This window comes from Vidua chalybeata, chromosome 1 (assembly GCF_026979565.1).
Source record: "Vidua chalybeata isolate OUT-0048 chromosome 1, bVidCha1 merged haplotype, whole genome shotgun sequence".
Taxonomy (NCBI): Eukaryota; Metazoa; Chordata; class Aves; order Passeriformes; family Viduidae; genus Vidua; species Vidua chalybeata.
Genome location: NC_071530.1, coordinates 65,022,645 through 65,039,084, shown reverse-complemented (window position 1 = coordinate 65,039,084; position 16,440 = coordinate 65,022,645). Strand labels below are relative to the sequence as shown.

General features: G+C 40.0%; 1 protein-coding gene across 3 annotated transcripts in view; it reads left to right on the top strand.

The window, feature by feature from the left end:
- The window catches only part of PHACTR1 (phosphatase and actin regulator 1), a 300,892-nt gene that overhangs the window by 245,696 nt on the left and 38,756 nt on the right, over positions 1-16,440 (top strand). For all 3 annotated transcript variants that reach the window (XM_053945908.1, XM_053945894.1, XM_053945900.1), the window contains 2 exons: positions 5,261-5,469; positions 7,163-7,319. In XM_053945908.1, the coding sequence (XP_053801883.1) occupies positions 5,261-5,469; positions 7,163-7,319 (366 nt within the window). The remainder of the gene's footprint in view (positions 1-5,260; positions 5,470-7,162; positions 7,320-16,440) is intronic.

The window sequence follows — 16,440 nt, the reverse complement described above, 5'->3', positions numbered from 1 at the left end:
TCTACTATTTTTGACAGTACTTACTTTCCCTTATTGTAAAAATCTGCATTAAATTATACTGCAGTATTTGTCATTGCACACTTCACCCGAAAACTCTTGAAGGCCTGTTAACACAGCAAAGATCCTAGATCTCCTTCCTCTGTTTGGAGCTTGGTAGTGTGCTCACATCTGTAGCCTGCATAGGATATGGAGTGACATCCTGCACTTTGCTGTTCCTTGCAAGTTAGCAAAGTACTGGGCCACTACTGTTGGGTCAACAATCCTGAGCAGATGAGAGAGCCTGGTAAGTCTCTGAGGCAGCTTCTGGTGAATACTAAGGGTTTTTTCCTTCTGATCTCAGACATTATCTCAAAAGTATACTACAACTTTACAGAATAATTGCCATGGTGCTGCAGTAATAATGCTGCCAAGTCTGGTAATTTGGACGATTATTTAGAATAGTGTCTTGGTTTTAATAAGAGATGATCATATAGACAAGCACAGATCAGATTTCAGCTCTAAATTTTTTCTTTTCTTTGCAGAATTTTTCCTTTTCTTCCTTGCATCTAGTTTCTTTGGTCCTGGTGCAGTGGAAGCTCCTCAAGGTCACTTAAGCTCTAATGATATTTGGTGAATTAGTTTGTATCAAATTCACCTTTTGTCCACTAAACTTTTCTTAGACATTACAACTCTCCTGTTCACCAGGTGTCTGAGTGCAGACATGAACAAAAAATTAAAGGCTAAAACCTTCCCTTCCTCTAGCAATCTGGACTTTTTGCTTACACAGATAAGATCTCTGGAATTCAGAGAGTCTAACAACATCTGAAGAATGATAGCTGAAATCAGTGTTTTGCCAATGAGCCACAGGCTTGCCAGAGAAAAATGAGCTTTCCCTCTGTACAGACCTGGAAGCCAGATTTTTCTGTCTTTGACCTTGAGAAAGTTACTGAGTCTCTCTATCTCTGTTTTCCCTCTGCAGGAGTGATAGTGATTGCATGTAACTGCCTCACCTAGATCTAGTGCATATTAATAAGTTAATGTCTTAAGGTACATTAAAAGGCATGCAATAGCTATTCAAGTCCCAGTTGTTCTTATGACTTTAAATGGCAGTTAATTCCTGGATTTTTTTATTCAATTTTATTACAGACATTATAGAACATTAAGTTCATTTGTGCACTTAACACTTTTGATTGCAAACATTTTCTGGTACTCATAACGTCTATTCATAACCTATTCTCAGAAGGGCAATCTGCCCCTTGTCATAGTATGACTATTATGACATGTCATTTGTGCTGCCAATATGCCTCTATTTTCCCTGATAAATTACCAGTTTTATGGTAGATAACATTGAAACAGAGAAATGTGTAATTTCCACGTAACCTTTTTTCTGCAACCTCTGTTGCTAATTTGTGTCTTACTGCAAATGACTTTCACCTTCAGTCCAAAGGCTGTTTGTCAAGCATAAGTAAAACTCTAGATATGGACATCATTTTTTACCATTGCATTTTAGGAGTTGATGAAAATCTGGTAAGCCCTGCCACCAAAATATACAGATTTCATCCTCCTAACTGAAATGAATTTGAGAAGAAAGACCATGCCCCAAAGCTGTGCATCACAAACAGTGGCTAAGGAAGCTTTAGAGACTCTCTTGTGACACAAAAATGTGCCTCTAATTTTGACTTAGAGAGGCAGTTTCTTCATCTGAAACAGCCTGATTTTCTGCCTTGCCTGTATAATTCTCAGCCTGTCGGGAAAGGTGACAATTAATTTCATTTACTCTATGGGCTCACGTACAGGAGCCGGTCCAGATGAATCCAGGCCTCAGTTTGTTCAATGTACGTACTAAAGAGCTGTTAAGTGGCAATACCTCACTCCAGGCTAGAATTGCCTCTGTGGCAGAGCAGTGAAAAATCACTGTGTCCAAAAAGACTGTGTGTGAGACCAGTTCCTCTGGGACACCCAATTCAGCTTCAGACTGTAGATTTATGAAATGAAATGCATTAGACATTACCACCAGTGTCTTGTAAATCTTATGAAACATATTTGAGTCAGAAAACATTTATCTTCCATAAAACTTGTCAAGAGAATTGCATCTTGTCTAAACTTTAGCATTGCCTAAGGATAGAAACACAATATTTATAGCCCTGCCTTCTCTCTGTTTCTCACACACATTCCTGTAGTAGAAACATATATACAGTGGTTTGAAGTTTTTTTCAGATCTTTTGTTTTAACTGTTAAGTACAGAAAAGTGTACTGTGGATCTGAAAACATTCTGATAAAAATGTAATCCTCTATTCCAAAATCAAAGGGCCTGGCATGACAGACAAGAAGTGTGCAGGTTTTTCCCACTAGATTTTACAAGAAGTATTTCACTTTTTTCTTTTTTTTTTTTGTTTTGTCTGTACCATGAGTCACTTATATGCTTAAATTGTGATTTTTCATTGAAGTATTTTCTCACTAGAACCATTGTAAGCTATAGTGGTGTAACTTTTTTTCTATTTTGATCATGTACAGGTGATGCAGCAATAATTGCAACTTCTTGTACTAGGGAGCTATGAATTGTTCAGATCCATGTGTTAAGATCTTCTTAATAAAACAAGTACTTGCTTAGCTGTAGTTTTTTTCTCTAATTTTGTTGCAAAACACATAACTGGTTTAAAATGGGCTTTTTGAAACAATGGTGTGCTTTTTGGTAAATAATGCTAAAAAATTTTATGGTGTAGTCACCTGACCGTGTGGGAGTTTTGCTAATGACCCAGAATCATTTATACGCAATAGACATATCCAGTGACCTTGATTTGTCTTTTTTAAGTATACTGCAGTACTGCATGTATTTCATAAGGACTTTGCTTAGACAGCTGACTTAGTCAAATTGCTGTGGAAAGGGCTGATTTTAATCAAGAACAACACAAAACACTAGGAAAAATGAGGGGCTGAAAATAGAAAGTAGTATTATCAAAAAAGTGGATGGTTCAGAAAACAGACAATGAGATGAGAAGCTGCCTATTTCTAGATCACTAGTTCAAATAAAACCCCTCTGTGGTAACTTGTAAATCCTGTTGCCAGCCTATATCTGTTCGATAACCTAAATTGTTGGATCACTTTGATATCTGCTACCCATAAGGGGACACACCCATAAGGATGCATCCGTAAGCTACATCCATCCTTCACGGAACAGAGAAGCATCAAATAGTCCTGGATGCTAAACTACTTCTTGCTCCTTTCATTTGTACTTACTCTCTGTGTATGTATTGTTTTAAAATTAAGTGAATGATCCAGTGGGTGCAGTTGGAAGGTTTTGGGTATTTTTTTTAGCAATGTGAACAGAATTTTACAATATTATGTTTTTTTTTCTCAGAAATTTGATTCCAGACTTTTCCTTTCCACTTTAAAAGACTTACTCAAAAATTAGCTTACAGAGAAAACAGATTTAATGAAGTTCATAATATAAAACTTCTGAAAGCATTTCAGAAAATTAAAAGTTAGTGCAAAGTTTTTAAAGCGTGTAGTGTGTTCATGTGTCATTATGAGAATTCAGCTGATGAAAAGTCCAATACAAAAATTTGCAAGCCAGTTCTTCATTAATCTCTCCTTCTTTGTGATACAAAACATGGGCTATCACTAAGAAAATTGAGTTTCTCTCTTCAAGGCATCTAGTAAAGTTCTGCATCTCATTATTGATTAGCCTGCAATAATACATGTTGGAATTTAAAAAATTATTTCTTTGAAGCTGAAGATGATAACAGCATGGTATGGTGTGTTCACAGGATCTAAAGCCTTTTCTTCTCTTTAATCCCTACGCATATTTGGAGTAGCATTATATCCCTATAACTACACTTTTAAAAGACTCTCTGGAATGTTATCTGGCAGCCATTTAAGAGTTCATTCTAACTTTTGGGTTAGAAGAAAGCAAAATGTTCCAAGTTGAAGATAGTAGATTCAGTAGATTTCTGTAGAAAATCTTTTAAAGAGAATACATTTTATTCAAGATGCAGAACAGCTCTGGTATTCAGGCTAAAATATTCAAGGGAATCGAGGGCCCTCAATACTTGTCAGATACAAGTTTTTGTGCCTCAAAGTCAGCTTGGCCAGCACATCTGCTTTCACACCTGTGTTCTTCTGAAAAGTAAAATGGGAGTTTGACATAGAGAGGGTGTCCCACAGGCAAATGTTGCCCATTTTTCATAGAGCTGTTGCATCAGCCAGGACTTCAGAGAGAGGACAGTTTCTGCTGTCTCACAAATAATCCTGAGCTGCCACCATTTTTGCCTGCCAGTCTCTCATTCTGATTTCATACTGGAAAAGCAACATGAGCTATTTAGACAAAAACTGGTTGGGAAACATGGTTCTGTTCCTGACTTTTCCTTTCACTTTGATCTTCACCTCCTCATGTTCCCATTTCCCTACTTGATATGTTGTTTGGTAAAGGGCTTTGAATTCAACACATAAACAGGGCTAGATGGTAACAGTCCTCACCACAGGTCTTAATTCCATAAGATGCTGAAAATAATCAATTACACCTGTGACAAAAGAAATATAATGTTAGCACCAATTCTGATTGATCTTCAGCACCTGGCTGGATAAAGAGCTGGGGCAGGACAAGGGATATCATCATGGCCACCCCCCAGTATATAACTGTGCCATTAGCAAACAAACCTCCCAGGTTTTAGCTTCTTCCCTGGTTACTCTCACCTCCACCCAAAGTCTCTTTTCTCCAAGCCCCGTTTCACACGTTCACTCCCCTGCACGTCAAAGAGTTGTGTGCTTGCCCATCCCCTCAAGTCACTCATCACTAGCGCAAGCCACTAGTTTTCCCTCTGCCTTTCTACAATTATCCCCTACAGTCCATCCTTCCTTCCTCCCAGTCTTACTCCACCTGTTGCACTCAGGTGAGACATTTTCTCCTTGCTGCCTGCACACCAGCGGAAAGGTCACACAGACGCCAGGCTGAAGGCATGCTTACCACTGAGTAGCTGGTGCTTACCACTCTGAGTAGCTGGGCACTAAGAATTTGCCACAGATCTTTAGTGCTTTGTCTGGCTGACAGTGTTTCTGCTTGCATGCTGTGCTACCTCTCCCTAATAAGTGTTGTACCCTAATCTAATAAGTACTCAGTTAAAATCCGTTAGATGTCTTGTTGGTCTTGAAAATCTTTCTGTTCTCATTTCTTCTCAAAAAGGGATGAAAGACCACTAGTTTCCTGTATACAGTGAGAGAAGCAACTCTGACTTTCATAGAGCTGTTTCCTTTAGTTTATTTATTTGCTTTTCTTTCCCAACAGCTCTGGTTTACACACAAGTGACAGTGTTACAAAAACAGGACCTGGGGGCCTTCCAGACATGAGACAAGTGCCAACTGTTGTAATCGAATGCGATGACAATAAAGAAAATGTGCCTCATGAAACTGACTATGAAGATTCTTCCTGCCTTTATCCAAGGCAGGAAGAGGAAGAAGAGGAAGATGAAGAGGAGGATAACTCATTATTTACAAGTAAGACTCATTCCATTTTTCCTTTCTCACTTATTTAATTTTTACCCTGAACTCGCAATACACAAAGGAAACATAAGGCCTGTGTATTTTCTTTCTTGGCTGTGGCTTTTGCATCTGTCAGGGCTTGACTACATGGGGATGCTAATTCAAAATAACAAACAGTATGAATTTATAATTATTTTGTTAATATTCATGAATACCTGTCTCAGTAGTGCTCAGACTAAACTCAAATGACAGGTTTGGAGTTATATTGGTTCAGTTAAAAATGGGCTTTTGGATTTGCTTTCCCAAATGCCCGTGGTGAAGAGAAGCCCTGCCTTAAGTCAAGAACGTCTCAACAGTTACTTCAGGAGGATGAAATAAGTGCCACGCATAGAGAATCAGAGCTTTTATATATAATTAATTTCATTTTCCACAATGATTTTGGAATCATAAATGAGCACATGCTTTGAAAGGGGTCACAATCAGAGGATTGGGCTCACATAAGAAGAGGTTAATTGATAACCATATGTCCTGGTTTAGGGCAATTTTGGGAGAAAAACCTCTAAAGGGGTTTCCTCTAGAAAAACAATTCAAGTGGCCCCTCTCCCAACAAACTCCACACTTCTTCTCTCCCCCCTTTGCTCTCGGAACAAGTCTTAAAGGTGCAAAATTTATTATACAGCATAAACAGACAATTGGGGATACAAGCACCATGTAGCCAACCCAGGACACCATATCACAATTACAGACTGGGAAAGGACCTGTGGCCTTCCTGACCTCTGTGAGGAAACCCAGTTCCTGCCTCAGTGTGGCATCATAGGACTGTCCCATGAAGAAAAGATACAGTACTTTATGTATGACAACTGTTTGTCATCCTAGACATTGAAGTTCCAGGCCCTTGCCTTTCTTTTCTTCTGAAAACTGGAAGCAGTACAATCAAACAACATCCCTTTTAAAACACACAGAAAGACTCTAAAACAGGCATATTTCACCTCCTCAGCACCCCACCTTACCCTGCAAGTGAAATTAATCAGTGTTTGCCCTTATACTAAAAACAGAGCAGAACTGCACTATCTCACACTCTCCTGACAAGCTCTCATGTGTTTGTGTCTCTCTGTGTCTGTCTTCCTTGCTCAAACTGCTTTGGACACAAGCCTAAGAAAGCAAATTTGAGCCATAAAAGAACACTGCTTTTTAGTGTCTTTGCCACTGCCCTGGAAGCAGTTAGTTAATGTGCATAGAGATTTGTGCTGCTTCTGATTGACTTCTGATTCCTTCTAGTTTTAGCTTGGATGTCTTGATATTACATTGCAAGAAACATTCAGATACCCCTTTCTTTCCACATGCTATAGCTCTGCTGCCTGGCCAGATTCTGAGGTTGAATTTTTCATTCCATTATGTGGAAATACTGTGCTAGAGAAAGCTACAGATGCTACTAGCAATTCTGAAACAGCCCTTCTTCTCCATTCCCTTCTATGGAGCAATATATTAATTTCTATTTCCTGTATACCTACCAATTTCAGCTTTTCCTAATTATGATAGGAATTGAGGTTAATTGAGCACATGAAGTTAATGACATCCCTTTTCCCATAGTCCACACCAGTGTAAAGGAGAGCCTGATATCCTCCCTTGGCTAGTACTTCTTTGCCAGGTGCATGCTGTAATGAAATGATGACACCTCTTTTGGCAGAGCCTCTCCTCTCTCCCACAGGCCCCCTGGCAAGGAAACTCTGCAGGAAGGATTCTTTAGCAATCAAACTAAGCAACAGGCCTTCCAAGCGAGAGCTGGAGGAAAAGAACATCCTCCCCATGCAGACTGATGAAGAGAGGCTTGAACTTAGGCAGCAGATTGGGACAAAGCTAACAAGGTAAGAGACAAACATTGTTTTAACTCTTGCTTTTGGAAATATCTGGTGGGATGTAGTTTTTTTACTTAGTCTTTTAACATTTGAGATCTTTTTGGTTACAATATTCAAGGGGAAAAGCCATGGTGAGGGAAAAAATGGTTCTATGCATTATTTCTGGTCCAATAAAGCTTCCCATATGGTTCCCCATTTCATTTTTCTGGCATATGCTATGGGAACTTTGGTTAAGTGTCAGCATGAGCTACATGAATTGGGTTCTTTTTGGCACATCATTGGAAAATGTTCAGCTTTGATAACATTTCAGACTGTAGCTGTAGGTGCCATTTTATTAAGCTATTAGTTTGGCCAAAGGTCACAGGTATAACTCTCTTCTGACTGCATCACCTGTGAGTAGCTGAGACTTTTCCTGATGCAAAATAGTTTGTCCTTCAGTACTTGCCTTCATTGGATTAGGTTGGACAGATTTACTCTGTCTAGACACTTTCTTCTTCATAACAGTGTGACTCACCAGCTGTTCTGGTTTTCTGTATTGCATGGGGTGTAAAGGGGTGGCCATTAAATGTGGAGGATTTCTGACAAGAATTACTAAACTGAGGTCAGACAGAACTGTCTAAGAACCTTCTATGTGCATGCCATGATTTCTGTAATCAATTGAATCCTCCTACGTTGTCAGCTTGGTGGTACACAGAGCTGGTGAATGCTCTTACTTGCCCTCCAGTGAGAAAACCACAAGGAGGAGATGACTGGCCAATTGTTGAGATTTTCTTGCACATTTTCATTATTTTATTTTGGGTGTGGATGGATAAGGGGGAAACACTGCTACCATGTTGTGGAGACAGGAAGAATAGGAGCTCCTGGTAAATACCACTTTCAGCATTTTACTTACTTTTCTTTCGTGGCCTTGTTTATCACCTCCTTGGAATAAACTAACCACACCTTTCCAAACTATCTTTGAAAGTTTTGTGCTGGATCATGCTCAGCCTAGTCCAAAACCTGTCTAATTTTTCAGTATTCTTCTTGAGGGGCTTCAGCAAACATGCCCAGAATATGTAAGGTGGTGCTGCACTGTTGTTGGTGCTGTGATTTTTCAGTTCAGTCTTTGTTCAGCTTTATTCCAACCTTGTTAAACTGTAGCTGTACTGGAGCTCTGGGTCCCAAAGAACAGCACAGGACAGCAAGATCCCAGTGCTTATATGATTAAATTTGAACCTTTTAGAAGCATCTGAAGAATTTTTGTCTCTCACTGCTTCACCTTGCAATGACATTGAACAGCATTTCCACTGTGTTACCCATTTGCCTAAATTACTTAGGTCCTTCTGAAGTTTGCCAGCTATAGCTGATGAAGGAAAGTAGTGTCATTTATAAACACTGATTCTGCACAACTCACTGTGCACCAGATCTTTTTCATTATAAGTATTTTATTTTTCACTCATCCAAAACCTGCTTTTTTCCTCGCTAAACAGTATTTTTTCAGCAAATGCCTTTTTTAACAAGGGAAACTATTTTTGGCCGTATGCAAAGCCCCATATTCTTATAATGTTGTTTTTTGTTTCCCCAATTGTATCTCTGCTAATCTGGGTTTAATAGTTTGAGCTGTAATGCCTGATCTTGTCTTCTAATACAGCTAGGATTTAGAGGCAATCACAAATAGTTCAAATAAATAAAACTGTTTATATTTGAGTTCAAAAAATAGCTGAGCTGAATGAAACTGCTGTTTCATTCCTACTTTATATCAGTGTAACATCACTGAAAATGGTAGACTTTCACAAGCCTTAACTGAATGATGTAGTTGCCAGTCTGACCTTTTAATTACTACTATTTACAACTTAGTATCTCATCCTTTTGAGTAGTTGAAAACAATAAAGAAATATGAGGAGAAAACTGTTTTGCTCATATCTAATATGTAAGAAGCCATAGGCATTTCAGCAGCAAAAAAAGAAAGGTGCCTGTCTTACCAGTGCTCTGTGTCAAAATGTGATATATCCATGTGCACAAACTGATGAATATTAGATTAAAATAGAGAGAATATTTCAATTTGGACAGTATTTCCTTACTGTCCAGACTTTATTACTGAATCCATCCTTTGCTGTTGCTTGGTAATTGTCACACAGTGATGCAAATGCCAAGCAAAATTAAAGTAGTGAAGCATTTATAGTCCTTAGAGAAGATGCTAGATGCAGACTATAATTGCAGCTGGCAGTTTTGGATTTCAGAGGGATTTGTACTGCTCCACCAATGAGCCCCTAGGGTTTAAAATATCCAGCCAATCAAATCACATATGCTACTTACAGAAGTAAAAAATGCAGAATAAAAACTTCATCATATAGTTATTGTCTGTAATGGATCAATTAATTTTCACCAAGTGGCTGATTAGGATACTTAAGTATTTATGCATAATCCTGACAGTATTTAGTTTGGAAGAGCTCATTGGCTGCCACATTTGGCAGATCAGAATTTAGTACTATAAAGAGAATATCTTTTTCAAAGATGCCTCTATCCAGGCATACTGAGATTGGCCATTGACATAGTGTGTGGGACCAAAATCATCCCAGGTGCACTTCCTCCAGCCTTATTAGAGGAAGGCTATTAGAGTTGCACCGGGAATCAGCTTGGCTCAGAAAGGTCTGTTCAGATCCTATTTAAATGTAACTTGGAACCTCTGAACCTCCTGTCATTCCCAAAAAATTGTAATGACTTCAGTGTTACACCAGCCAACTGGAAGAGAGACTCCAGAGTAGAATTCACTGTTTCCCATGCTGGGAGAATAGTGCCTTGACTTACACCTGGCCAGTTGTAAGGGTGAGGCTGCAGGGACTGTATCTTATAGCAGGGCCTGGCCCACTACACACCTTGGTGTTTGCTCAGCCATGAGACAAATTCTTTGCCTGTCATAAAACACTTCACATGAATGTTGTGCTTCCCTGATCTGTGTCCTGTATCATGGCTCAGCACATGCAGACCCCAGCAAAAATGGAGCTTCTTGCCCAAGGTGGCAAAATATGTCCTAGCAAAGGTAGGAGATTCCGCATCATATGAATTCCAGCCACATGAACTGGCCACTGCACCATAAACTATTTCTGAGGAGTCCTTACATAGCAATTATGGCAATTGATTAGAGTGATTAATTAGAAGACCTCTTCCTCTAACCAAACCAGAATGGATTGCTCCAAAATGTAACATCTCCTATGAAGCAAGGAGCAAAAATAGTGAATTAAGATGCAGAACTCTCAGCTCAAAATCACATGTGGCATGGGGATGGGAAATGGATGCTGGAAACCATGTTCTTGGCTGCTAAAAACCCTCACTACTCCATTATCTTCTACTCTGAAATGCAAACCTTCTGTGCTAAATAAATCTTTTAAGTGAGTATGGTGTTCCTTTTTTTTTTCCTTTTTTTTTTTTTTTTTACTGTTCAGCTTCTCCCAGACTTCTCCATTTTATCCCTCTGGTGCCTGTACAGCTTCACAGCTGCTCAAGAAGTGTGCATGTGTGACTGTAAGACAGAAAGGAGAACACAGGACAAAAAACAGCACTCTGGAAGTTAACAGGGAGAGGGAGGGAAAAGACAGATGTCTCTCTTCTGCCTGTCTCACTGGCTGTGTTGGACCTGCTGGGAAGCACAGGTTCCCTGTTATTCCAGTTAGAGAAGCAGCCAGGAAGACTTGGATTTAGCTTTCAGTGGCCGTCAGGATGAGAGGAGTGGGATATATCCAGGCTGTGACAGTGAGCTTGGAGGTTTTCCTGGGGAATGATTAAGGCCTGTCAGGAAGCCCTGGTTAAAAGGAGGGCCAGCAGTGCTGGGTAATGGACAGCAGAGCTGCGTGTGTCCCAGAGACTGCAGGAATGTTCCCTGGTACTGGGACAGGTGCTTCAGTGCCAGTCCTTGCACTTCCCTTTCACCACAGAATCATAATGGTGGCCATAAGACACCTCACAGACTTTCTCAATCAACATGTTTAGTGATTACAGTGTCTCTGTAATCACTGTTACAAGCACCAGACTTTGCAGTCTCAGAATGGGAAGACCTCAGGAGTCTGGTTGCTTTGTATGTCTTTCACAAAGTCTCCCCCATACTCTGAGACATGTGTCTTTAGACCGACTGATCTGCCACACATCCTACAAGGGAGGCTTTCTAAAGCATTCAAGTATTTTTGAATCTCATAACCCACCAACTCTGGTGAAGGTGCTCATTAGCAATTAGATACAGGAGTATTAAAGCTGAGCTTTTAGTCTGCTGCTTTTCAAGTACAAAGTGTATTTATTTGTTTTCCCTGATTGTTTCCATCCTGGCTTCTCCCACCTGCTGGAATTGGATGATCTAATAACACAAAACGTCTGGTAATCAGTGTGCTATCATCATGTTGTTAATAATCAATGTCAAGGGAACTTCTTGATATTCACAGTATTATTACTGGTCAGCATAATGTCTGTCTCATCAGCACACTCCTACCCACTGTCTGCAGATCTGGAGGCAGAGGAGACACATAAAAGCTGTCCACTGGCAGTAGTGCTTGTCAGGGGACTGCTGCCCTTCACTGGAAGGTGCCACAGGCAACCCAGTAAGATTTTGCAATCCAAAAAGAGTTTGTGCTGTGCTGCTGCCAAAAGCTGTTAGTTGTAGGGGTCATATTTACCTTGCCCAGTGTGAAAGCAAAGAGAGATGAGATGGGGGAGCAGCCTTCCGCACGTTAGCTAACCAGTAAAATGAGAAACAAATGAAGAAAGTAACAAACTACCTATTGCCTCTTTCCTGACTTTAAGAGATGCTCTTCCGATTGCTCAACTGAATCCTGTGTGTGTCACTATATATGTTCTGCTGGTTTTAAGCAGTGAATTAGAGGCAAGTTCCTCTGCTAGATATACAGTAGTGCTCTGCATTGTTTTTTGTATAGCCCTAGATTTATTCACTACAATACCTTACGGGGTACTGTTCTTACACCAGCAAGTGCAAAATCATGATCTGAAGCAATATAAGTAGTATATTGCAAGGATCATGAGGCAGTAGATCACAGAGATGCTGTCTGTGGGCATATGGCTGTAAATAGGTACACTTGGGATTTGGGCATGCACACCTGCTAGATGTGCCTTTACAGTCCCATTGATGTTTTGGAAATAGTACCGAGATGTCCGTGGCTGAGAAACGCAGCATGAGAAGTCATAAAACTTTATGGAATGGCAGGTTTGACAGATGGTGCTCACCTACCACCTTGTTGAGAAAGGTAATCTACACATTCCCTGGTCAATACTGCGTATTCTTCAGCTGTTCTGAAAAATGCTGCTAAGAAACAGAAATCCTATGATTGAATGAAGTTAGTGAATTCCCACAAGTATAAAAAATTGTCATTGATTTTTAAAATGTCATGAGGCTGCTGCGAGGTTTTTGGACTCATTCATATCAGATACTAGAGAGAAGAAGAAAGAAGAGTAGAAAAATTGGACAGTTTGGGAAGAGGATTGGGCTGTCAGCATCACCATGAAGGTGACAAATACTAGCAGTACTGAGGAAGGGTCAGTCTGCAAGGCTTGCACAGTCACCGAAATGCACAGCTGTTCCTTCAGAGGTCTGAGGGAACTGAACAGTTTGAAGCAATCATTTTTATTTACTAATATTTAGGCTGTGAAGAGATTTAGCTTTTTGAAACAGTTAATTCTTTAAGCAATGTTGCAGTCCCACTAGGGAAGGGTTTATTCAGCAGAGGATGGCAGCATGATGGATCCTGTTGATCATGGCTGAATCTCCTCATGGCTGCTCCCCATCCAGTGCTGTGGAGGGCAGTTTGCACCCTCCCTATCTCCGAGTCATTTAGGGATAAAAAGAATGGGCAGACAGCAGGATTAGGCTTTATTCAAAGACCTCATTTTGTTGGGTAATGTGAAATAATTTCTTCCTAATTACGTTTGACGTCTGCAATTCTCACACTTATTGTTAGCTTCCACTAATGAGAGAAAAGCAAGTGCCTAAAGCAAGAGCTCATCCCTGAAGGCAGCACGCACGCGCAGATGTGCATGAAGCATGCCTCTTCACATGCAGGGATAAATCACATGGAAAATGGGATTGTGGTAAACGAGCTCATCTAAATCCTGGATTAGGGACGATGCAACAGCACTAGATACATGAATGGGGGTGACGGAGAAAAACTGCAAAGGGCTGAGCCTCAGTTTTAGCTGCAATGGTACCTAGGGAGAATGGCATTTTTTCCCTTTTAGTTTAGCTATTTGTCTGCAGAAACCCCAAGGGAGCTATTGAAATTGCCCTTAGCATCAGGAGGAAGGCAGGAAAAGCAGGTGATTATTTATGGGTGCTGAGCTCAAACAGAGCTACCATTACACCTCTGGGCACAACGGCTGGGAATACATACTCTGAGCAGAACTGGTCTGGGTTCTGTGCATGGGTTCAGAAGGGAGATGGGCGTTCAAGGCCCTTGTCAGCCCTCTTTTCTGTGATCAATGTCCTGTTGTGTTCTGCTCCGCTGAAAGGAAAGGTGGCTTTGTAGTTACAGTACTCTGAGAAGGCTCCATCTTCCACCAGCCTTCCAACCTCAGGCAAGCCACTGAAAGAGATGCACACATGTTTATTTGTTTGTTTGCTTGTTTGTCTATTTATTTAAAGTATGTTGGGGTCTCAAAAAGTACATCCATGCCTATGAACTTTGGAACATTGCATTAGTTGACAAACTCTCATTGACAGCAATATTTGTGTGCTTTCAAAAAGCCACGCCAATACCACGATCTCTTTAGACATCTAACTCTGTCTTTCAGTAGAACCAGGATCCTCATTTCTGAGCACGGTTTGCACTTACCTCTTTGTATGAGGAATTTCCATGGCTAACATCATCATCATTCATCACAGAAAAAGGCATGTCTAACATCACGATGCTATTACTATTGTTTTGATATTTGATGGTTGTTTTGCATTTCATAGCTAGCAGGATGAGTTTGCTTTGTCTGAGTAATTTGCTATAGCAAAAGGTCAGTGGAGCAATCAAGGGATGACAATGTCACCACAGAACACGTCACCTCTACACACTCCTTGGTTTGGGGAATGAACAGTGTCCTTAACTTTTGCAGCTCCACCTTGGGATGTGATAAAACCCTGCCCCCATCAATTTTGCTCAGCTAGGGCCAGCAGATGTCTTGTTATTTATGGAAGCAAAGCCTTGCAGAGTAGATACAGTCTGTCCTTGGGCAGATGTGTCTCTCCATGTTAGACAATGGAGCTCCAAATGTACAGAGACATTTATTTATGCTACTATAAAGGAGAGGAGATGGATGCCTACTATGAGGAGAGGGATGATTTTAATGGTAGGCAGCAGAGAGTGGCATTTGAGGGCAAGGTCTTCCTAGAGGCACCTGTGTGACCACTGATGAAATGGCTAGTGGTTTCATCATGTCCAAAGTTCATTTCAATAAGAAATGTCACCAGCCCAGAAAGGAATTGTTATTACTGGGATCTGTTACTGTTCCTGTTTCTGCTCTCGTGGAAGCAGGGCAAGTCATGCTGCCCTGTTTTTGCAACATCTGTTTCTCTCATCCTTTCTCTGCAGAAGTTGAAGCAAAATGCATTAATGAGGTTACAATTTCCCCTTCATGCTTCCCATACTCTTCATCCCCCTGACACAGCCTGTATTTGAGGCCTAATTCAGGCTGTCAACACAGCTGAGACAAATATATTAAATCTACCTTAATTTCCTTTGCAGTTTCAGTGGGGTGTGGTATCATTTATTTTCTGCCCCAAATTGATTGCAGTTTTGCTTTTAGTTGTCAACTACCAGCTTTTATGTAAGAGGAAGCCACATTTCTCTGCTGGGCAAAATAATTCATGGTGATATAAATGATGCTTGTGGTAGTAACAAAATATCATATTTTGGTAATAGAAATAGTCTTATTTCTTCAGTAAACAAGAGACCACATGGAGTCTGTGCAGTACTCTCTTTTGAGTAAAAGAATGGCATTAATAAAAACAGGTGAAACAAACACAAGCAAGGAGGTAGCTGCTTCAAAAGGTTATATTCTGGCTTTAAAAACAAAGGTGGTTTATTTGTTAGGTTTGTCTTTTTTTACTGGTTAATACTGACAAATTTAGGGCAGCTCCATTAAGAACTAGCTCATAGATTTCCACCTCTAAAAAATCTAACCATAAATCTTCATATTTTGTAGCTCCTGATTGTAGGTAGTTAATCACAAGCACAGCAGTTGCTTAGCTTGGATGACCTTGTAATTTCTGTAAAGAAAACAAATCAGGTGGGAGTACAAGGTAAAAGAAGCAGACTGGCAGAAAAAAAATTCTCTTTATAGTCTGCTGATTGTAAAATGGAGAAATTGCTCTTTGAGCAAAATATTTAACCTCTCTCAGAAGTTATAGTTTATATTTCCCCTCCACTTCAGTGTATTATGGCCTATTTAGCAACACATGTGCACGAGATTTAACAGAGGCAAGCCTTGTAAAACAGTCAAACATATTTAAAAGCTGATCCGAGTCAGGATTTAAAAGTTGTGTTTATATATGTGCTCATATGTGTTCCCTGTGGCTATTACTGTACAAGGAGAACTGCTAGAGGGTAAGTCTGGCTTGTGTGCATGGTCATCCATCTATACCTAGAAACTCTGGAGTTTCACATGCAGACTATTGTATGTGAGTAAACAGAGGTGACTTTCTGAAGAGGAGTCAATAAGATGTAATGTTTGTTTTGTGTAGGACTAAGTGTCCTTAGAGATGAATGGGGTCCTTTTTTTTTTTTTTTTTTTTTTTTCAGAAAAATTACAACTAGTCTTTTAGAGGTAGGTTTGGATAAGAATTGTGCTCCTGTTTCAATGCATTGGGATTCACAAGCACTGCACAGACCATATGTGGGAATTAAACTAAGTCCTTAGACTCAGACCTGACCATGTGAAATTACCATTTGTGTTAATAACTTTAGTGAAGAGGAAGTGTTCTCATGTGTAGACCACATCAATGTGTCTCTAAGTGTGCAGCCAGTAATATTCATTACTTGCCTTTCTGATAATAAATAACAAACCAGCAAACTACAGGGAAAACACATTAGCACCAAGATTAATTCAGTAACTTGGTTCTTCACTGACATCCCTGAATTCAGGAGGCAGCAACACTACTGGTTAATGAATA